Source organism: Vigna angularis, chromosome 3, assembly GCF_016808095.1.
Source record: "Vigna angularis cultivar LongXiaoDou No.4 chromosome 3, ASM1680809v1, whole genome shotgun sequence".
Taxonomy (NCBI): Eukaryota; Viridiplantae; Streptophyta; class Magnoliopsida; order Fabales; family Fabaceae; genus Vigna; species Vigna angularis.
In genome coordinates this window covers 33,301,119-33,325,066 of record NC_068972.1, presented here as the reverse complement: position 1 = coordinate 33,325,066, position 23,948 = coordinate 33,301,119, and the positions used below count along the sequence as shown (strand labels likewise).

At 34.4% G+C, this 23,948-nt stretch overlaps 2 protein-coding genes and 1 pseudogene across 2 annotated transcripts; 1 reads left to right on the top strand and 2 right to left on the bottom strand.

Moving 5' to 3' along the window:
- Positions 1-3,429: 3,429 nt before the first annotated feature.
- On the top strand, positions 3,430-7,179 carry LOC108323651 (uncharacterized; annotated as a pseudogene).
- A 3,130-nt stretch (positions 7,180-10,309) lies between these two features.
- Positions 10,310-11,214, bottom strand: LOC128195869 (uncharacterized). Its single transcript, XM_052874567.1, has 3 exons — positions 11,096-11,214; positions 10,813-11,027; positions 10,310-10,330 (listed from the first exon to the last, which is right to left on the bottom strand). The coding sequence occupies exons 1-3, from the start codon at positions 11,172-11,174 to the stop codon at positions 10,310-10,312; spliced, it is 315 nt and encodes a 104-aa protein (XP_052730527.1). The 5' UTR covers positions 11,175-11,214.
- A 10,841-nt stretch (positions 11,215-22,055) lies between these two features.
- LOC128195993 (uncharacterized) lies at positions 22,056-22,719 on the bottom strand. The gene is made up of 4 exons (XM_052875320.1): positions 22,623-22,719; positions 22,472-22,520; positions 22,294-22,389; positions 22,056-22,205 (listed from the first exon to the last, which is right to left on the bottom strand). The coding sequence occupies exons 1-4, from the start codon at positions 22,709-22,711 to the stop codon at positions 22,116-22,118; spliced, it is 324 nt and encodes a 107-aa protein (XP_052731280.1). The 5' UTR covers positions 22,712-22,719; the 3' UTR covers positions 22,056-22,115.
- Between the last annotated feature and the right edge of the window lie 1,229 nt (positions 22,720-23,948).

The following is a 23,948-nucleotide window of genomic DNA, read 5'->3' as shown; positions in this document are numbered from 1 at the left end:
TGATTTGAGTTTTACACCAAAGGTTTTACAGAGAACTCTCTCAAAATGTAAACACCTCTCCCACTCAACAATCAAATTTAGAAAGATAACACCTGCATAAAGAACCACACGTCTCCACTACAAAACCCTTTGAGAATCCCCTCTCAAAGTACCAAGAGCTCCTCACTCTTCTTCCTGGCCGCATGCACAAGGAAAAACAAAATCCAAGATTGCAGAATCACATTTCTAATCAATGTAGAAACACCTCAGTAGTGCAGAGACTGATCAACCAATACATTCAAAATTTTTCACCATAGGAATCCTTTAGGTTTCTTCTAATTCTTTGAGTTCTTGATTCTTGAAGCCTTTCAGCACACTTGTAATTCTTTACTCAATTCACAATATTAGATATGAAAGTTTAGAAATGATAAAAAATTCTTTAGATGTGTGCAGTGCGTCAATTTATAGTTATCTCATATCAGATGCAAATCAATCGATTACGTTAGTAATGTAATCGGTTACATTAATAACATATGTAACAGAATTACAATTAACACAGTTCTAATTGAATGCACAATTAATGTAATTGATTCGCAATAAATGTTAGTCAACATATTTGAAAAATACGACCGTTATTACAGTTATGACATAGCTTGAAAATAATTTTCAAATGATAACATACTTAATTGATTACATAAACAATGTAATCGATTAAGCTCTACACTTAAATAAATTCTGAAAACTTTTTCACTTCAAAAACTGATCACAACACATTTCAAAATGATATCTTCAAAGACACGAGTTTTAATCAACTTTACATTTAATGTAATCGGTTAAGACTTGTTGTTTTGCCACAGTTCAAAACATAAGCTTTTTGATGAACTGAATTGATTACAACTTTACTGTAATGGATTAATTCATACAGAATTGCTTTGTGCTTGTGGTTTTATCACAATAAAACATATAGTATGCATACAGAAGATATCAACAGTATTATGATCACAGTAGTATGCAGACCAATCAACATATCATCATATGTTTTAATCACAACAAATCATTTATATACCAACATATGTATCAATCACAAATATATTTCTGTTGTATCATGAAAACATATATGTTGTTACAATCAATGTGTTGTCATCATAAAAATAAACACATCAGGGAATGGGTTCAACACTCATATTGCTCCTTATCGATAATAACACTTGTTCTAACTTGTGTTATAAAATGGGTATTTGATCCTGGTGGAAAACTAAGGAAGAATTGAAGATTGTGAAGAAAGGAAGTTGACTTTAGCCCATGTTGAAGATTTGAGCGCAAATCCTTTTTAAGAAGGAGGGGATGATGGCATACCCCTTGCCATGACCGAGCACATTCATGAAGAATTGGAGACATCTATGGAAGATGGACCTAGACTCTTTCTCTTAGGCCATCTTAAGCCATCATGAAGATTTAGTAGAGTAAGAATAATATTGGGCCTTATATTTTGGGCCAAGTAGTCCATATTTTATTTGTGCTTTGTATTATGGGACTAGTAGTCTAGATTTTATTTGGGCTTTGTATTATGGGCCTAGTAGTGTAAGATTTCAATTGGGCCTTGTATTTTGGGCCAAGTAGAATATGATTTTGACCAAAGTAGTCAACAAAGGGCCAATGCCCAAAGTTGACTATGCTTGGAAATCTAAAATGGGTGTGTTGACCAAGGAGTCAACATTTTGGCTAAGCTTGGAGAACAAGGGAGAAGAATTTCGTCCTAGACTTGTGGAAGCATCCCATTGGAGAGTTTTCCTCCTAGTTAGTGGCCATGTGTCACTCTAGAAATGAAGAGTTTTTCCATAGGTAGTAGCCACTTGTCACTCATTTGAGAGGATTTTTTCCACTTGTCTCCCTCCTATTTGAGAGGATTTCTCCTTGCTCTCCAAGCCAACCAAGGTGGCTGTTTTAGGCTAATGTGTCAGCCCATTTTGAGACACCTTAGCCCATAAATAGAGATGTTCTCCATCATGTAATCACCTTTAATTTAGAGTAAAGTTTTGCTGCCATTTTTGTGCCATACTACTCTTAGAGAACCACCAAACACACCTTTCATCACCATTCAAACAACCAAAGCTGTGACAACCTCTACGTTATACCACCACCATTCAACATTCCATCTAAAACCTTGAGCATCTTGTTCTTGTTGGCTTGGTTGCTTCTAGATTTGGCTTGTCCTAGCTAGAGCATTACCATCAGATTTAAGCTTAATGCAATGGCCAATTTAGATCTATATTGCTGCCAAATAAACTTGCACCCAAGCTCTTAGTCATACTTTTCATGGCTCATATGGTGTGCAGTTGTGAAGCAAACAACAAGACTCACTTCAGAATTAAGAATCATGAATTCAAGGCATAAACTAGAAATTAAATGACAAAATAAACAAATAACATGACTAAGACTTGACACAAATGGATTTAGAAATTAAAATGACTCAAACAAAATGAAATGACCGAACAAAATGAAAATAAGATGCAAAGCTTAGAACGACTCAACACACAATTGCAGAACAAACAAGTTTATGGAAACCTAAACACAGAACTTGAGATTCATGAACAAACAAACATATGTGAATCTTATTTAGACATTAAAAAAAATAATATATGAGTAGAATGAAACATATTGCTCAAGACAAGACAATATACTCAAAATGAAGACATAATCAAATCAAACATTACACAAACAGAGACGAGAATCAAATGAGAAAAAAAAAGTTGAAACATAGATAAATACTTAGCTTGAAGCATGGAAGCAACCTGAAGCTCTGAATACCACTTGATGGAAGATGCTTGAGGAGAAGACTGATTGAAGTTGTGAGAATGTTATTTGAACTCCTCAAGTTTCCTTCGATAGTGAAATACGCAACGGAATATGATGATCTTGAGAGAGAATGAGAAACAGAGAACGAACAAACCAAATCTATTAACAGACTCAAGAAAACCCTAAGATCTAAGGTTTGTTCAGTGGAAAAAACCTAATTGCAAAGAGAGATCACAAAGTTGAAGGATAAACCCTAAAATAGAGAAGAACACGATTTCGAACCAATTAATCGGATGAAACATGAGTTTAATCAGTAAGAATGGTTCTAAACGAAGAATCAATCGGTAGAAATGGACGGAAATGGTGAAAGAAGATGGAAAACATAGCAGAGGAGAGGAAACTAGATTTGGACGCGAGCTATGGCTGAAACGAGAAATGAATCTCGTAAAACAGTGAGAAACACTGAACATGAGGGAGTGATCTTGAGCAAATGAAGATTTTGGCTCAAGAGAGAAAAACATAAAATGACGATGTGGTTCGTGAGAGAGAATGCCAAATAAAGATGTGGCTCTCGTGAGGAAGACGTGGCGAAGCCTTACGCATGGTTGAAGGAACACACCATGTAGAGGAAGCAGATTGGTGAATAAATACACCATGGAGGAAAGAGAAAGCTATGGAAGCACCATGGAGAAAATGCAAAATGAAGAAATGGAGGATGGTGTTTTGAAGGTGGTTAGAGGAGGATCTCTAGGATTCGCTAGCCTGACTTTCAAGGAAAATTGTATCTGGAATGCTCTCAACAGAAATCAAATTCTCATTCTTAAAAGTATCTAATATAAAGGGTGGAGCTGGGTACTTATAAGGCTCATGCTCCTTACAAGCTAAAAAATACGATACACGTAAAAATAAAATGACAACACTAAGGAAGGTATGTTAGGATGAATTCCATCAATATATCAAAAGTTCGATAGCGTGCTATATCAGAAGGGTTGCGAAAAAAAGTTTCCATTAACACTATTCAACCCCCCTTCTGGTGTTTTTCGAGTACTTCAAGAATTAAATATTATTTAGCCAGTTGGGTTGTTATAAACGAGGATTGGTGAATCTTATTTGTAACTTTTTAAACTTAGTGGAACCCTTTAAGAAGTCCTAAAGGAGAATTGCACATAACTTAGGTTGAGTCTACCAATATAAAGCAAGCTTTTATCTCTGCTCTCTTTTTAATGTGTTTCCAAATGCTTTTAAAAATCCTCAAGCGTTCAACAATTTTTGTAGACTCTCTAACACCGACAAACAACACCCAATACTTCTTGCGAAATGTTCTCAAACTCTATTCGAATCTCCATCCCGTTATTTGCTTATTATTTCGAAAACCATCAAATGATTACAAAGCCAAGGAAGAGAAACCAATGTTTCTTTTTTCTATTTCATAAGCTTTTAAACCATAAAAGAAGTGATATTGTTTAAAAGGTAGTGTAGTTTTGGTAAGACTGATTTAAAAAAAATTATGTTAATTGATGTTTTGGATAACTGTTTTTTCTTAATAAGTAGGTGCCAATAATTATTTTATGCATGTTCGTCTTTAATAAAAAATAAAAATATTTCACTAAATTGATTATCTTACATCCAAAGTTTTTTTGTTTTATTTTATTCGTCAGTTGTGCATTTTACTGAGTCACATTACAATGCGCAACATGTATACGTGAAATTTACTTTTTCAACATTTCATATAAGTGATATCACAATCGTAGCACTTGCACGCAAATTGTACAACCTTCTTGGTGCGTGTTGTATTATTTCTTTATTTTTAATTAAAAAAATAGGTTATAATCTCGGTATTAGTCTTGCTATAAACAACTTTGTTTCCGGTAGTTATGATTCAAGCACACAACAAACAATCAATTTTTAAAGTATAATCTTAATATATATTTAACTTATATAAATTTAGAAGTATGTAAAATATTTTTAAATCATATAGACTAAAATACTATGAATAGTAATAAACTAAATATAAGTATACTTAATCAACACACACTATCTCTCTTTATATATATATATATATATATATATATATATATATATATATATATATATAAATTACTAAGAAGTTTCCTTTAATATATGATATTCATTAAAGTACCATTAATTAATATTAAAATAATATGTTTTTGCCTCTTTCTTATAGGTTTATTTGAACGAGTTTCTTTTTGTGTAATTTATATGACTCATCTTTTATTTTCATCTCATTAGTATAATTTAAGTCAACATTTTACTGTCATGAAATAGGTAATTACGTTTATTTAAGGAAAAAGGAAACCTACAAAAGTGAAACCATGTCAAGTTTGCTCAAACAAATCATTAGTAAGTTGCTTGTACATCTATAAATAGTTGTAAAAGTTTTCAAATAGTTTTGTAATATGTAAAACTAGTTCAACACAAGTTAATTTAGGTTTAAATACATTACCAAACACCTTATACATCCAACTAAAAAGAGACAAACACCATCAATTTAAAATTTAGTTATGACAGATATATCATTGTTTAGGTATCACCATATATATAAAACCAGTAATTAGTTTCATATACGTTTAATTTATTCCCTTTAAAATTTGAACGATCATACATCTTCGAACAAATCATGGCCATGATCAACACACTATCTTTTTCTTATATGGTATGAACTTTTTATTATCGATGTTCCATTACTTTACCTTTTCATTTCAATGTTATCCAATTCACATGTTTTCATTATATTTTAAGTTACCTACATGATTATCAAAAGAATGTTCCTATATACATATTTTCATGGCTAATGGCAACGATTTCTATGTAGGTTAATACAAGGACTATCTCTAAAGTAGCTATGATTTTATTATCAATAATGATGTTTCTTTCTGACACAACCCACTCAGTTGTTTTAGAGTCTAGTGAAAATCATATAAAGTCAGCTACTTTTTTTCTGAAAAATTCGAAGTGGGGCCAGGAAAAATTGCGGTGAAAACATTATTAGATATTAACTTTCCAAGGGGTCACATTGGGGTCAAGAGTTTTGATGTTGAAGTAGTTGATGAAGTTGGTAATTCAGTACCTTTGTATGAAACATACCTTTATCATTGGTTTGCTGTAAAATATATTGAAAACATTACCATGTCACACTACATTAAACAATCTCACGACCTTAGCAATGGTATCGAATTTGAAAGAAATGATGGTGCATGCCAAGGTTTTTTGCTTCCACATTATTGGGGCTTGGGAGGAGAATCACGAGGAACACATTAAAATCTTCTAGATCCTTTTGCAGTTGAATTAGGTAATGCTGCAAAAATAAAGCGTGGGTTTAGAGAAAAATGGTTGTTTAGCATCATGGTTATCGATACACGTGGAACACATGATAGAAAAGGTTGTACAGAGTGCAGGTGTAAGCGTATGAATCTCCCAAAGGACTTTTACAATGTCACGACAGGCATTAATGGTCAACTGTTGTCTAGAAATTATAAAGGAGGACTCTTTTGTTGTCAAGATAACGTACAATGCAAATTAAGAAATGGTTTTAGTGGCCCAACGAGAAAGCTTTCCCTAAGATACAAAATGAGGTGGGTTGATTGGGATGAACACCAAGTGCCTCTTAAGTTTTACATACTTGATTCAACTGATCGTGTAATATCAAATGGTTCTGCACCAATTCATGATTGTCAGGTAGATTATTTATTCAATACATACTATACTTTACAAATTATAAACAAACTTTTGAGACTAATTTATTTTCCAAACAAAAATATCAGGGTATTAATTGTTGTTTTCATCCGTATGTAAGTAAAATAAATTCCTAAATTTTTTATAGGCAGAGTACACGATCCCGAGAAATCATGACAATGACTTTCCTCATGTTAAGAAAGCATACATCCCAATGACAAAAGGTGGTTATCTTATATATGGCACTGCTCATATGCACACCGGTGTCGTCAATGTTACTCTATATGGACAGGTAATATTTGATATTTGTTGTTCCCATATAGGATATATCATGTCGATAAAGTTACGTTAAATTTTTTTTAATTCATATATTCATCAGGAATAAATTTTGTTGATACTTATATATCTTTATAAGAAATTAAATAGTTTATTGAATCATGTCTATTTTTATGATTATGCTTAACTTAGGATGGAAGGGTTTTATGCACTTCAAATCCAAAATACGAAACTGGAAAAGAAGCAGGAAATGAAAAGGGTTACCTAGTTGGAATGTTAGTTTGTTATCCAAAACCTGGTTCCATCAAGATCGAAGATGGAGAAATACTAACACTAGAATCCATATATGAAAACAAGTTTCGTACTAGAGCTATGGGGCATTTCTACATTTACTTGGCAGAACAAATACCAAACAAGTATTTGAAGGAAATTTGATGTGAAACTAGTTACTTATCTTTCTATGATGTGAAACTAGTTACTTATCTTTCTATGATGACTTAAAGAACCTGTAGTATAATTGGAATACATAAAAACCAATTCTAAACAATCACTATTGTGCTAATGTTGTTTTAATTTTAATCTACTACTTGGTTTATGATTGTGTTATGTTTGCATTATTGTGTTTTCTTAATGGGTTATATGGGACGTATACAATCATTTTTATGTTAATTGAGCTTATAAACCAAAAATAATTTTTGTGTGATCAAAGGGTCAATTTTAATCCATTAACAACAAAAGACTCTATAGAGCTAAGTGAAAATCACACCAAAGTGAAGAGGAAGAAAAAGAAATAAATACAAAACCGCAAATGAATAAATTTTCTCTTGTATTATGCAAGCTATTGTTTTTGTACATCTATCTAAAGTTCATATAATTAACTTTTGTAAAAGGGAAATCAAAATATCTAGGATGATTGTTCATATAGATAAACTTACGTTACACTTATTGTATTCATTAGTAATAAATTTTTTAATATCCTTTAAAAAAATTAACTATCTTAATGCAGCATTGCTAAGATTAAGTTTTACATACTTAATATGGAGAATGGTTGTAATACACAAATATATTCTTCGAGTTATTGCTATGTGTATTAATGTTGTTTTACTATTAACCAACAACTTAGTTTATGACGGTGTTATAGTGTTTGGTTAATGTATTGTTTGGAATTTATAAAATTTGTTTGGCCAATAATACACTTAAAAAAAATGCAGCCTACTAATTTAGCTTATAATTTAAAAGATGTTGTGAATCATTTACAAATTTGAGTTCCACAACAATAAAAAGACTTGTGCATAGTGAATTGAAAATCACACAAAAAAGAACATGAATAAAAAGAAGTAAGTACAAAATTGAAAAGGAATAAATCATCATCTTTTATATTACGCAAGTTAAATATTTTTTCTTTAGTTCTGTTTAAATAAATACATTTTTTTGTTAGCAAAAGTTTTAGTGTAGAATAATATTGTTATTGATTTATATAAGATATTGAATAATTTAATTTCATATACAAATTTGTAATGATGCAGTACCTTCTAATATTTATCTTATGTATTGAAACTACTCATGAATATTCTTACAACATGGACATGGATACATGGATACGCTAATTATTATAATCTTTTGTAAATAAAGTAATGACTTAATAATCAAGTCAGTCCTAATGACTTAAATAATTAAATAGTCCTTCTAAAATTTACTGTCGTATATTTTAAATTTCAATTATAAAATTTTAATTAAAATTATTTATTTAACTTAATTTTAAAAATTAATTTTGATATTCATAATATCAAATTTAAGCATCTATATAACATGTTATCAAAGCAACAACAATTCAATGGAGACATTTATACACCATCATGATTGAGGTCACCAGAAACAACCACAACGCTTATTTAAATGACAAAATAAATGTTTAAATCATTAACTTTAATGAAACTAATTAACCTACTATCTAATCGAACATAAAAATCCAATACACCAAACACTAAGACGGAAGATAAATGAACTTTACATCACCAATGTACTTAGGAACACACTGGTTGGAGTTACAACTAGAGAAGATAGCCAAAATGTTTGAAACACAGACGAGAAGTGGGAAAGAGAGGGGTTTCACGATAAGAAATAAACAAATTACAATAAGAAATAAACAAATTACAATAAGAAATAAACAATGGTTCGACATAAATTTTAAATTTTATGACGGACGCACTAGTGCAGCGAGGGAATTTTACCGCGATTATTTTTCACTATACGTCGCGGTTTACGAACCGCGGCATATTCAGCCGCGGTAGTAAGTCAGAGACTTTAGGCCGCGGTTATGACCGCGGTATATAGGTTGCGAAATATGCCGCGGTTGTCCAAGGAACCGCTGCCTAAATCCATTTTTTTAAAAAAAAAATAAATTTGTCAACGATATGCCGCGGTTCAACCGCGGCAAAAGACTCCAGTATATGCCGCGATGCTGGCACTAACCGCGACCATATGTCTCATTTTAAAAAAAAACGAAACACTATATGCCGCGGTTGTGGTTACAACCGTGGCATATTCCCCTGCAGTTTTTTAAAATTGCAGGTCTGTTTTTGTGATATTCACTACCACAAAAACAGATCTGCATATAAAAACATGTACACAAATTCAATTTGAACATAACAAACACATGTTCAAATGTATTTCAACATCAAATAAAGTACAAAGTTTAAGAAAATTCAATCTAATCAAATGCAATGTTTAAATCTAAGAGCTATTGTATAATCTAATTATATACTTCGCAGCAGCGTTCCTAATGAATAATAGTGACTTCTCAGGAACTGGTGTAGTAGTCTTGAATCTTTGCAAAAGACAATTCATATTAATTAGTGTATATGAATTCAACATTTGGGAAAAAATCAAAATTTGTTAAAGTTAAATATTACCGTTTCCCAGCGACTTGTGATGTGAGAACGAACAATATGGGTCATCCAATACATTACATAGTATCCGCACTCATATGACCCATTTTGTCTGTTACACTACAATATATCATCACAGTTGATAATAGTTAGTGAATAACATTAAAATAAAACAATTATAACAAAGTATGACTTTAGCATATGTCAAACCTTGAGTGAAATCCAAGCAATCTTTCTACTATTAACAATTGATCTCCCACCCATCATCATACTTGCTGGAATAGAACTGTATATAAAAAAAGGTTTTAGCATTCATTTATATAACAAAGAAAGTCCAAACATTGAGGTTCTTACCAATCAATTGCTTGTCTGAGTTGTGTGGGAGGAGGCCTGTGCAATGAACAGAACCACAAAGCATAGTTGTCTTGCATAGACATAACAAGAAGTTGCCAATGGCGCCTGAAATTCATAATAACGTAACTATTAAATATTAAAATCACATATGGAACATTATTATGTTAACAAAGTTCACTTACCCGAATATATAAGGCAAAAAGTATATTTTCTTGCCCCTTCCAAAACTTCTTATCAGATTCATGTTGATCTGCTCAAAATCATTTGATTCATGAATTGATTGGGGATCAATGAATCCATAATCATCAGAACGCCCCAACTTGTTACTGACCCCAGACATATACCTGAAATCAAAAATTAACTTTGATATAAGGATACTTGATATATAAATCAATTTTATATATAAATAATTGGTCATAGACTTACATCGTCCATAGTTGAATAATTGAAATATTCAACTCCTGTGTTCCCGACGCAAGCTCACGGACATCTTGGCTATTAAGGTATATTGGGACCTCAGAGCCTGTCCCAAATACATTAGCATCATACTCAACCTCCAAAGGCTTATCATTAAGGATGTCAGCAAGTAGATGCAATGAAGAAAGAGGGTCATCCTCAGATAGAGGAATCTTCTCTTGTGCCTGCGTCTGTTGTTACATGAAAAGATAAGATAAGTTTTGACATCAAAAACCTTTAAAATTGAGAAGTGTAAAGAAGAATTTCATACCGAGGGGTCAGAAACTGGTTTAACCAAAAATTTAGGCCAAGTGATAAACGACTTATATGCTTGTTCCACAGTGAAAATCTCTTCTGTGGACAAAGGAACCGAGGCATCTGGTATGATCATTTCATCCACTGAGACCTTCACCTCATCCTCTAATAGTTGCATACCATGACATACAGTCGCTGACCTAAACTCTGTTCCACGAGCTACCAGCACCATCTCAGTATCCTCTAAAATGTATAGCAGACATGGACTACCATCGTCCATGTCATCCTCTGGGATGGCTGATGCGGAACAACTTCCTTTCCCGCTTCTCCCTGTCAGAGTAAATGTTAGATTATACAAAAGATAGAAATAATTGCACATAAATGTTTATTAAGTTTACCTGTGGGAGGGGGAGGGATAACATGTTCCTCTATAGGAGACGGCACCGGGCGCATGCTCTGAAACTGCTGCTGGAACATGACGTGGAATTCAGCCCTCACCTCGGCCCTGATCTCCTCTCTAAGGTCTTCTCGGACCTTTTTTGTGATCTCTTCTGTCATCCTTTGTGTATCGTTGTATGAATATGAAGGCTGACGAGAAGAGCTCCCAAAATAATCTGTAATTCCTACTCCAGGACCTGCAGCACGTACACGTCCAGGGTGCTCAGGTCGTCCAATCGCAGCAGCAAGAATATCCTGGCGACCCTCTGGAGTGAATTGGCCTTGGGAGCTCTGCTCAACCAAGGCGTCCTGTAACATTACAAAACACCATTATTCTTTAAATAGTTTAATGTAGTATGTATAATGACAATACTTATTATTTTAAGAACAGTGATAACTTACAATTCTTTCAGAAATCTCTCGTGCAGTGTCGGAAGAGTAGGTGCCCGATGGTCGCATACGGGCCAACTTCCATTTCTCATGTCTAGACGGTGGAGAAGGAGGCTGAGGAGGGCTACCACCCTGAGATGGTGGTATAGCATCTGCCTTTTGCTTGAGGATTTTCTCCTCAAGCTTCCTATACCCACCACGAGATAATAGGTGGGGGTTTTTGTTGTGAGCACTTGTTCCTTGTGCTTTGCTTCTAATTGCCTGTCACATACACATTAATTAATTAGTTCATATGATATATATTTGTTAATGAGGAATTGAATAATATGAACTACACTAACCTGTCATTCCTCTGACATCCGACTCTCTTTAAAAAGCCGCCAAGTCTCCTCATCAATGGACTTATATGAACTACATGGACTTTTATGTTTAAGGTGTCCAAAGATGTATCTTGATGTCAACTTGCGTTTAAAGTTTCTGAAATTTTCTGCAACAGTTGACAAACACTTATTTCTAAGTGTTGTGACATTTGGAATGTCAAATGTCAGCTGAAAAAAACATAATAAAGTTGTATTAGTACAAAATTATCAATATAAACAAATTTTAATTCAAATGCTATTAACTAACTTACCAATATATCTTTCCAAATAATGTTCCGATCAACCTCGGACACATGATCAAAAGATGGAATGAGAATGCTAATCTTATCACGTGCCACCACTCCAAGGTATGATCGGAAGTCATCTGCATGGGGGCCAGTTGCCACACCCGTGGTGACATTCACATTCACCGGAGTTCTTTCACCACTATTTTTACCTGATCAATAGTTGTTTCATCCTAGTGGGTCCTCTAGTGGATCTGGTTGGGGGAGCCTCATCCCCTGAAGAATGTGGATGATCAGCCATATATCTGTCAAAATAAATAACAACATTAAATTTTATTTCAAGACTTATGTAATATCATATAAATTAACAAAACATGTAATAGTAATCATAGGAAATGTATAAAAGGAAAACTTATGTTATATTAATAAAATACTTATATAGAAATTGAAAATTCATACATAAAGATATGGATTCATCATATGTATATTCCCTCATCATGATCTGACCGAATTGCATGTACATCATCGTCAACTAGAGATTGGTCATCCAAATTTGTTGTAGTTTGAAATGAATGGTTGTCAGCAATATAAATATTAATCAGATTGTCTTCGTTAACTTCAATTTTTTTTTGCCTTGAAGAGCAACATACCAATGGTCAGACGCAGGATCTTTGACATAAAAAACTTGAGATGCTTGATGTACCATGATAAACGGTTCGTCTCGGTAACCCACCTTGCGAAAATCAACCAGTGTCATACCCGAGTCATCTATTTTCACACCACTCTTATTGTCAAACCACTTACACTTGAACAATGGAACAAAAAACTTGGTGTAATCAACCTCCCATATCTCTTCTATTATACCATAATATCTCATTGATCCAAGTACAGGAGATTGATCTTTTGATGTGGAAAATTGAAGTGACTCAGCTTCTAAACTGACTCCACTATTTTGTATTGTGCTTTTATCATCCAAAGTCTTTGTATAGAATGTGCAATTATTGACTTCATAACCTGTACAACACACGACATCAAACTTCAAACCATTTGCAAGCCACAATAAAGTTTCAGAAGAATGTGGCTCTTTGTCAATTTCAGATTTGAACCAAGACATAAATGTTTTGTTATGCTCCATCAATTGCCATTTCTCTGATTGTCTTGGATTTTTATTCTTAACAATGGCTTTGTGTGCTTCCAAAAAAGGGATCACCTCATCTGTGTTGTTCAATATATAAAGATGCGCTTGCAACAATTCTTCGCGATCTATTGTCACCACATTGACACCTCAGATGCTTTTACTTGTAGAAAATTTATTCAACCATGCTGTGCGAGGAACTCCTATTGGATTCATTGATGTCATGTAATCTGAACAAAACTCGATACTTTCTTCAGCAATATACCTTTCAATCATCGAACCTTCAGGACGATATGGATTTTTAACGTACCCTTTCAAAATCTTCATATAACGCTCAATAGGATACATCCATCTTAAGTATACCGGTCCGCACAACTTGATTTCTCTAACCAAATGAACAAGTAAATGTACCATGATGTCAAAAAAAGATGGAGGGAAAAACATCTCTAGTTGACACAAGATGATAACAATCTCGCCTTGAAGTTCATCTAACTTTGTAGGATCGATGGCTTTACTACATATTGACGAGAAAAATGAACACAACCTGTTTATGGTGTGCCTAACATTTTTGGGCAAAATTCCACGAATAGCCACCGGTAACAACTGTTGCATTAAGACGTGACAATCGTGAGACTTCATGCCAACAAGCTTTAAGTCCTGCATCGACACTAAACTCTTCATATTTGAAGAGTATCCTTGTGGTACTTTGATACTCTTTAAACATACACAAAAACTTATCTTCTTTTGTCTAGACATTGTGTAACATGCAGGGGGCAAATAAGTACGTTTACCAATCTCCTTGGGTGCCAACTCTTCTCGGATATTCAAGTCAACCAAATCCAAACGAGCATTCACTCCATCTTTTGTCTTTCCCTGAATGTTGAGTAATGTACCAATCAAGCTATCACATACATTCTTTTCTACATGCATCACATCTATGCAATGTCGAACATCTAACTTTGACCAATATGGAAGATCAAAGAATATTCATTTCTTCTTCCAAGGGGTCGTTACAGATGACTTCTTGGATGTTTTCCCAAATACATGATGTATTTTATTAACTTTTTCAAGAACTTGAAGGCCAGTAAGTGGATTTGGTGCTTTGTCCCTCTCTTGATCTCCATTGAATGCTTTTTTTAACCTTCGATATGGATGATTACGTTTTAGAAATCTCCGATGACGCAGATACACCGTCTTTCTTCCATGTTTCAATTGATGAGCTGCAGTGTTTTCTTCACATATAGGACACACTTTATGACCCTTGACACTGTATCCTGACAAATTACCATAAGCAGGAAAGTCATTAATGGTGCAAAATAACATTGCACGCATCATAAAAGTCTCTAAAGCGAATGGATCAAATATTTCAACCCCATCAACCCACAAAACCTTCAAGTCTTCAACTAGTGGGCTTAGATAAACATCTATGTCATTTCCAGGCTGCTTTGGACCAGATATCATGATAGACAACATCATGTACTTCCTCTTCATGCACAATGTAGGAGATAAGTTGTAAATTATCAATATAACTGGCCAACAACTGTGATTGGTACTCAGATTACCAAATGGGTTCATTCCATCAGTGGCTAAACCAAGCCTAAGATTTCTACACTCTTTACCAAATTCGGGGAATTGTCGATCAATATTTTTCCATTGCTTTGAATCAGCTGGATGACGAAGCAGCCCGTCAATTTTTCTCTCATCTGCATGCCATCTAAGGTTTTTAGCATCCTTGGGATTCGCAAACAAACGCTTAAGTCTGGGCACTATTGGAAGGTACCAAACTATTTCAAAGCAGATCCATTTTTTTCTATCTGACCATTATCTTCACTATTGTTTTTTGACTTGTATCGTGATAAGCCACATTTTGGACACTTTGTCAAAAATTCAAACTCTTTCCTATACAAAATGCAGTCATTGGGACAAGCATGTATCCTTTTATACTCCATACCCATTGGACAAAGAATTTTCTTCGCATCATAATTACGAGTGGGGAGTGTATTTCCATCTGGCAACATTTCATTCAACAACGTCAACAGTTCTGTAAAACTCTTATCAGTCCATCCATTGCTCGCCTTCAAATTCATGAGCCTTAACACCGCTGACAAACGTGTGAACTTAGTTGAACCGACATACAAAGGTGTTTCCGCATCAGTCGACATCGTCTCATACACATGAGCTTTGGAAAAATTTTCTGCTCCAACATCGCGGATCATGTCCTCCAATTTGTCTTCATTCGGTCGATCTTCTTCCATGGTGGAATCAGTAACATTTACAGTTTGAGAGTCAGTGGGAAAATGCATTTCTTCGCCGTGCCATATCCATGTTGTATAGCATCTTAGGAAACCATCACATATAAGATGTTCTCTAATTTGAGTTGCGTTCAACTTTCTCCCATTCAAACAGTTCACACAAGGACATCTAAACTTCACTTCATCATCACTTCTCCCCTCATTACGTTGCGCAAATTGTATAAATTCCTCTACACCTCTCTCGTACTCAACACTAATACGTGGTAAATTAATCCAATTTCGATCCATATTCCTAAATATTACATAAAAAGATAAGCTACTAAAAATCAAACTTGCAATTTCATACATATCATTGAAACTTAGTGAATAATAATTTAAGGTTTATAAATAATGCAAGAACTACAACACACATTACCAAAACTATAGCAAAAACTATACCATACATTACCAAAACTATAGCAATTTCATGCATTACCAAAATTTTAGCAAAACCTATACCATACATTATCAAAACTATAGTAATTTCATACATTACCAAAACTATAGCAATTGTTATTATGCAAAAACTAATGAAGAAATCATGTTAAGAATGCAAAAGGGCATAAATACCTGGAACAGGGGCGGCGAAAAAGCTTGGTGCAACAAAGGGGAATGGCAGCGGAGAGGAATGACAGGCGTTTCAAACGATTTTGATCGGCTAAAACTGTTTCTTATCGTCAAAAATGGGAAATGGCCGAACAATTTTGAGTTTAAACGGTGAAGAAACGAGGGAACTGAGATGGGTGGTCGGCGCCGGGAGAAGAAAACTCGCAGTGTCTGCGCGAACACGACGATACTGTTCCAAAGTTTTATTTTTTAACCCTGACTGGAGAATCTACCGTGGTTCACTACTTAACCGCGGTATAAGATGGTTATATGCCGCGGTTTTACAACGAACCGCGGCCTATACTCATTCAAAAAATAACCTAAATGGCATTTTTGAAATTATTTTTAAACTATATGCCGCGGTTTAGCGGGCAACCGCGGTATATCTTCTAAATATTTCAAATTCATTTTAAATTTATTTCAGGTAGGAGAATCGGTCGCGGTTACTCTGAGAACCGCGGCCTATACCCCTGTAACGTACTGAATACAACTGTCTCCCCAACTGCCTTTTGGGGAATATCAGTGGATGACAGGGGGTATATGCCGCGGTTGCTCTGAGTAACCGCGGCATATACCCCTGTAACTTCTGAAATTCTCTGACTGACGGAGAAGTTCAGAAGTTACTGCGGTATATGCCGCGGTTTCCCAGCGATCCGCGGCATATACCCCTGTAACTTCTGAAATTCTCTGACTCAGTCAGCCCCTGCAATAAATTGACAGGGGTATATGTCGCGATTTTCCAGAGAATCGCGGCATATACGCTGTTATATTTACAAAACTGCCACCGCGCACCATTATGCTGCGGTTTCTAGTGAACCGTGGCATAATGTGCGCTGTAAAAACCCAATTTTTTACTAGTGACGGTGACGTCATGCATTGTATATTTTGAAATTTACATTTCAAGCTTAGGACGTTGTACGCAAAAAAGTTACTCGTAATTACAAAAATATTATTGCATCTCTTTTACTTTGCGTTCTTTTATGTTAGTCAGTAATTATGCGACGTAGGTTACTCTTTTTCTATTGTTGTTGGTTTGAGTTTCGAGGTTAGCCATACTTTTTTATGTATGAGATGAAAGAACACTTAGAAATTTCAAGCAATGTTTTTTCGTTAATGGTGATATGATCGGTGGATTTAAAAAAAGTTTCATACAATGATTGCTTTTTTTTTATTAGAGATTAAGATTTAGGCTGACGGTGTTTTCTTGTGCAAATTTTTTTATGAGTGCCTAAAAGTATTTTAGCTTGATTTAGTATATAAACACGAATTTTCTTATATTTTTAAAATTTTAGAAGAAATGACATGAATCTCATCCACTAAACATAGATATTCAAAATAGTGTTCATCACAAAGACCCTCTTGGATAACTCGTTAAACATTATCCGACTAAACACTATCGTAAACTTTATAGTAAACAATCTATTGTTTAGATCTAATGTGTCTAATCAGAAGAAAAATAGTTATTTTGTATATTGTGTAATGCTCCTTTATCTGTGAAAATCCTATCAAGGATGAGGTGCTTTGTTCAAGTTCTTTGCTGATCCAAAAAGACGTTAAGAGATATAGGAATATGCTAGGATTTTTTTCCTCATTGCTTTTTGCGTGATCATCCTTACAACAACACAATATTTCTCTCCAAAAGCACAATATCTAACACAATAAAAAAGGCTACAACAACTTTATCAAAAGTAAATGGCTTAAGTGTAACAGATCTTTCTCGAAGTTTTCTATAAAATGGAGACCTCATGAAGAAGAGAACAAGAACGGTATAATTGAACATACTCTTACTTCGTTGAAATTCTCTCTCTCTAGTTGTGCATCATGTACCGTTGGTAGTTCATGTTTGTAACAAGTTTATGAGATCTTTATTATTTTGATCATAATATCACCTCTAATAGAGTTATATTTCTGTACTAGCTTTACAGATATTGTTGCTTTTCGATATTGAGAAGTGATTCAAAATTATCGGTTTGCTTAGCTTAGTGGGAGTTGTTAAAGACAAAACCTTCTATTCAAACAAATGCTCTTTGTTTTGAAGTTTAATCAAATAACATTAAAACGAGTTAACAATCAGAAAGTAAGCTAGGGTGAAAACACAACACTAGAGCCTAAACCCCAAACAAACACAACCTAGAACTTGAACTCCAAAAATAGAAAAAACATAGGAAAACACTTAAGTCTTAGGAAATAGAAAAACATCTAGGCTAAAACGATGTTCTGTCTAAAAGCATCCAAGAGAGATTGAGTTAAACGCTCAATGCTTATAATACCTGGATTAAGAATTTGGCTTCTCTCGAAAACAAAATAGGTTGAGACAATGTCTTTGATAAAATACATTAAAAGACTTAATCATTAAAATATAAAAGAAAGCTTAAGCAAGCTAAACACTATCAGTCTAAAAAGAGAAAAAAGATAATGAAGCGTTTACTTGATCAAACGACACCATTAGCTAAACAAATACCTCGTCCTTTGGTGGAGTATTTTTCTACGCTTGGTATCTTCAGATAAAAGAACTTAATTACAAAATGCTACCTAACGGTAGGAAATCAAAAAGCATTTTGTTGTTCTAATAAAGCATTAAATGACATTAAATGTTCAACGTTCAAAAACAACAAAAAGTGATAAGAGAAGTCATATATATTGCATGCACATTTCACTCCAATTTTGTAGATAAGTTATTCTACTCGCATCCACAGTGCTATAAATCAAATATCAAAATGTGAACGTTAGAGACAAAGGAGATATTCACGAAATGTGCCTCACTTGAAGCAAAGTCTAAAAAGATCGTACAACCTACTTCAAGCAAAGGACTGAAAAAGTATGCATGCTCTGACAAAGTTGACTTATACAACGACTACTGCGAAAAGAAGGAAGAGAAAACACAACTATAAAGGCATACTACAAACTTAGTCTAACAGAAAAATATCTAAGAAGCCTATAAATAGAAGATCTTTCAAGAACAAAATCAAGAGGATAGCTCAAAAGCACAAGAAAAGCTTACAACAAAATATCCATCCTAAAGAGAAAAAGAGAAAGAGCTCATGAAAAAGAATACATCTGAGCAGAAGAAAAGAGAAGAGAAAAGAAAAAAAGAAAGAGATACTCTCGAGCTTATGCATCAAATTTCTAATCAAATCCTTGCGGGTATTTAGACTGCGTTGTATTGTAATCAAATCCTCTCGTTGAGAGATATAGTTTTAACTACTTGTAAGCAATCGTTGATTGCAATTCTGAAGAGAATTAAAACACTTGCAACTAAACTTTGTTTGAGTTGAGGAATCTAGGCGCGGTAGTCTAGTACCAAGAGTGGTTTAAATACTCAAAGGAAATCTCGGCTAAGGTTGTTGAGTACCAGGAGTGGTGCGAATAATCAAAGAAAATCTCGACAGGGTGTTGAATATTAGGAGTGGTGTTAATACTCAAAGGACATCCCGACGAGGTAGCTAAGTACTAGGAGTGGTGCTAGTAGTCATTTGTAATCGTGTGAAGATTATAGTGGAACCCTCTCCAGAGAAGACCGAACGTAGCTAAGTTGGAGCGAACTAGTATAAAATCTCTTATGTTGTTTTCTCTTCTCTTACCTAAACGATCCTCTTACAAAACCTGCAGTTAAGCTTTATATTTCAAATACAAGAACTTCCAAGCTAAACGATAATTTCTTTTTAAGTAAGTTCTTACAAAACACTACAATTGATATATTTTGAATAGTACGACAAACTTATCAACGCTTATACATATATTTCAAGTCGAACCTCAAATCTTTTTAAAGAATATTCCAAAATCTCGATAGAGTGCTATATCAGAAGGGTTGCGAAAAAAGTTTTCATTAACACTATTCAACCCCCTCTCCCCTTTCTAGTGTTTTTCAGGTACTTCAGGAGTTACATGTTATTTAGCCAGTTGGGTTGTTATAAACGAGGAGTTATATTGTTTAAAAGTCAATGTAGTTTTGCTAAGATTGATTTACAAAAAATTATATTCTCCTTTTCTGCCATATGTCAATTGATGTTTTGGATAATTGTCTTTTCTTCGTAAGTAGGTGCCAATGATTATTTTATGCATGTCCGTCTTTAATAAAAATAAATATATTGCAATAAATTGATTATCGTACATCCACAGTTTTTGTTTTATTTTATTGGTATGTTGTCCATTTTACTGAGTCACATAACAATGAGCAACATGTATATGTGAAATTTACTTTTTCAGCATTTCATATAAGTGATATCACAATCGTAGCACTTGAACATCGAAAATTATACAACCTTGGTGTGTGTTGCATTAGTTGTTTATTTTGATTAAAAAAATAGGTTATAATCATGGTATTAGTCTAGCTATAAACAACTTTGTTTCCGGTAGTTAAGATTCAAGGACACAACAATTCAACAATTAATTTTTAAAGTATAATCTTAATATATATTTAACTTATATAAACTTAGAGGTATGTAAAATATTTTTAAATCATGACAATGACTTTCCTCATGTTAAGAAAGCAGACATCCCAATGACAAAAGGTGGTTATCTTATATATGACACTGCTCATATGCACACTGGTGTTGTCAATGTTACTATATATGGACAGGTAATATTTGATATTTGTTGTTCCCATATAGGCTATATCATGCTGATAAACTTACATTAAATATTTTTTAATTCATATATTCATTAGGAATAAATTTTGTTGATACTTATATATCTTTATAAGAAAAATATTTTATTGAATCATGTCCACTTTTATGATTATGCTGAACTTTGGATGGAAGGGTTTTATGCACTTCAAATCCAAAATACGGAACTAGAAAAGAAGTAGGAAATGAAACAAGTTACCTAGTTGGAATGTTAGTTTGTTATCCAAAACCTGGTTCCATAAAGATCAAAGATGGAGAAATACTAACACTAGAATCCATATATGAAAACAAGTTTCGTACTGGAGCTATGGGACATTTCTACATTTACTTGGCAGAACAAATACCAAACAAGTATTTGAAGGAAATTTGATGTGAAACTAGTTACTTATCTTTCTATCATGACTTAAAGAACTTGTAGTATAATTGAAATACATAAAAACCAATTCTAGACCATCACTATGTGTGCTAATGTTGTTTTAATTTTAATCCACCCCTTGGTTTATGATTGTGTTATGTTTGCATTATTGTGTTCTCTTAATGGGTTATATGGGACGTATACAATCATTTTGATGTTAATTGAGCTTATAAACCAAAAATAATTTTTTTTTGTTATCAAAGGGTCAATTTTAATCCATTAATAACAAAAGACTCTATAGAGTTAAGTGAAAATCACACCAAAGTGAAGAGGAAGAAAAAGAAATAAATACAAAACTGCAAATGAATAAATTTTCTCTTGTTACTAATGCAGAAAGGGCTTTAGACGTCCGTTCTTTTGGCCTTTTGACGTTCGACCTTCCCCCGACGTGTTTGTGGGTGACGTTACTCAGACGTCGGGGGGTCCACATCGGACGTGTATATAGACGTCCGATGTGTCAGGCCCGACGCCTATCCAGACGTCTGGTGTACACCCTCGGACGTCCATATAAACGTCCCACGTGCCCGTCTGACATCCCCAAAGATGTTCGTTTCCTCCCTCCCCCAACGTCTACACAGACGTCCGAGGTGTATCCCCCGACGACCACCTGCCTGAATTGTTTTGTGGTAGGGGTGGGGTTGGACGTCCGTTTGTGCACTGCCAGATGTCTATAGACGTCCGACAGTGCACTAACCGACGTTTACTGGGCGTATTTTTTTAAAAAATTAATTTTTTTTGCCATAAAACCACACCTGAAAAGCAGAAAATTGTCCTAGAACAATTTTGCAATAATATATATATGCATTTCATATAAACAAAGTTCTACTTAATGTAAAATATAATCCACTACTAAAACTATCAAGATAAAACTTAAACTAAAACTAAGCAATGTTCAACAACAAATAAAACTATTCCTAACTCCATCTTTGCAGAAGATAAGCGGTCCACTCCTGCCTTATCTGTTTAATTGTGTCCTTTGGAATAGGCGATGTACTCTTGAAGCGCTGCAAAATTCAAGAAAGATTCATTATGGTTTCATATATGTTTGAAGATGAATTTGATTTGTAATGTATTCAAGGTATACATTATTACCTCATTCCAGTCATCTGTAATGACAGCTCGAATGATGGTCTTAATCCAACACATCACATAAAAGCCACATTCCCATGAATCTAGCTGCTGGTTACACTAAAATAACAAACTAAATAGTTAAGAATTTAGATCATTCAATAACATAGAAAATGAATTAGAACTATAAATGACTTAAAACCTTTGGATACAAAATTTGAACCAGTTGACCACGTGATTTACCAATAACTCTGTACAGATTGAAAACACAAAGTATAATTAATATGACTATATTTATCATAAAAGTTGAAGGTGAACATCAAATTCAAAGTCATTTTTGGAGAAACACTTACCCTTGAAGCATTGTTCTCAAGTCATTTTTCATCTTCCTATGCAACAAACAAAACCATATAATTTTACATGCTTTGGGAATGATGACCATCAGCTGCCAGTGCATGCTATCATAAAGGATAAATAGTTATTTAACTAATTACGGAAACTATAATAATGAACTGGCCACATATAACAACACCTACCCATCAATGTATGGTACAAGGTATACGTCTCTTTTTGACTCATCCATCCATGTTTGCAAATAATGTTGTCTGTTTTGAAGTGTGTTACCAGACGGTTGAATGGTCTGAGGTTCAACAAATTCGTACATGGAAGACCGACCTTGGTCTACAACGATTGTGTCCATGTACCTAAAACAACAAAGTTAAGTTGTTAGAAACTATATGAATCTAAATAAAAGTAATAGGAAAGACCAAATTGACTATCTTACATGCACCACAGCTGAATGATGGAAATATTCAACATCCTGTCTCCCCCAATCACCTCCAATGCATCAGAGAATGTGATATAAACTGGCACATGTGGGGGAACACCAAATACTCTCAAATCCCAGTATAGTTCTAATGGTGCTTTCTTCAACCTGGGTAATTTTGTCATTAGCTTTGATAGAGGATCATCCTCCGCTTCAGCCATGTCATCATCTTCATGTATGACTGTATCATGAATTGACTGCTTCTGAGGATGTGTGAACTGAAGATAAGAATTTACGTCAAAGAGTTATCAACAAATATTTGAAGAATAAACATAGAAATACTAAGGAAAAAGACATTATACCTGTGGAGTAGCGATGTGTGACATGATCAATGCTCTAGGCCAGGCAATAAATGATCCTATGGCCTCCCCCACAAAGTTAATTTCTGGAGTGGGTACAGGCACCTGAGCCTGGGGATCCCGAACCTCGTCAATCGTCACACGCACGTGTTGGGGTAATATGGCAACACCATGAATAGTCTGCCCTCCCTAAAGCACTCGTTCGACAGCCACAATGCGTGGGGGATCCCCATCAACCAACAGCTCATACTGACCACTATACTGAGTGGGTTCTACAGCAGAACATGATCCTCTAGTCCTGACACGAGGTGGTGTGGGAGTTTCAGCGGCCCCCATGTTGCCTTGCGTCATGGAATGCAGCTTTTCTTCAAGCGCTCTTTGTATTTCTTTTTGTTCTTGTAGTTGCTCCATGAATCGTTGCTCCATTGATCTCATGCTTTGGTTGAGTCTTTCCTCCCACTGAAGATCCATCTGCCTCAGTGTCTCCTGACTCATTGATGGGGGGTTTTCTGTGTAGGGCCAAAGTAGTCACGAAGACCAATCGCCCCAGGAAC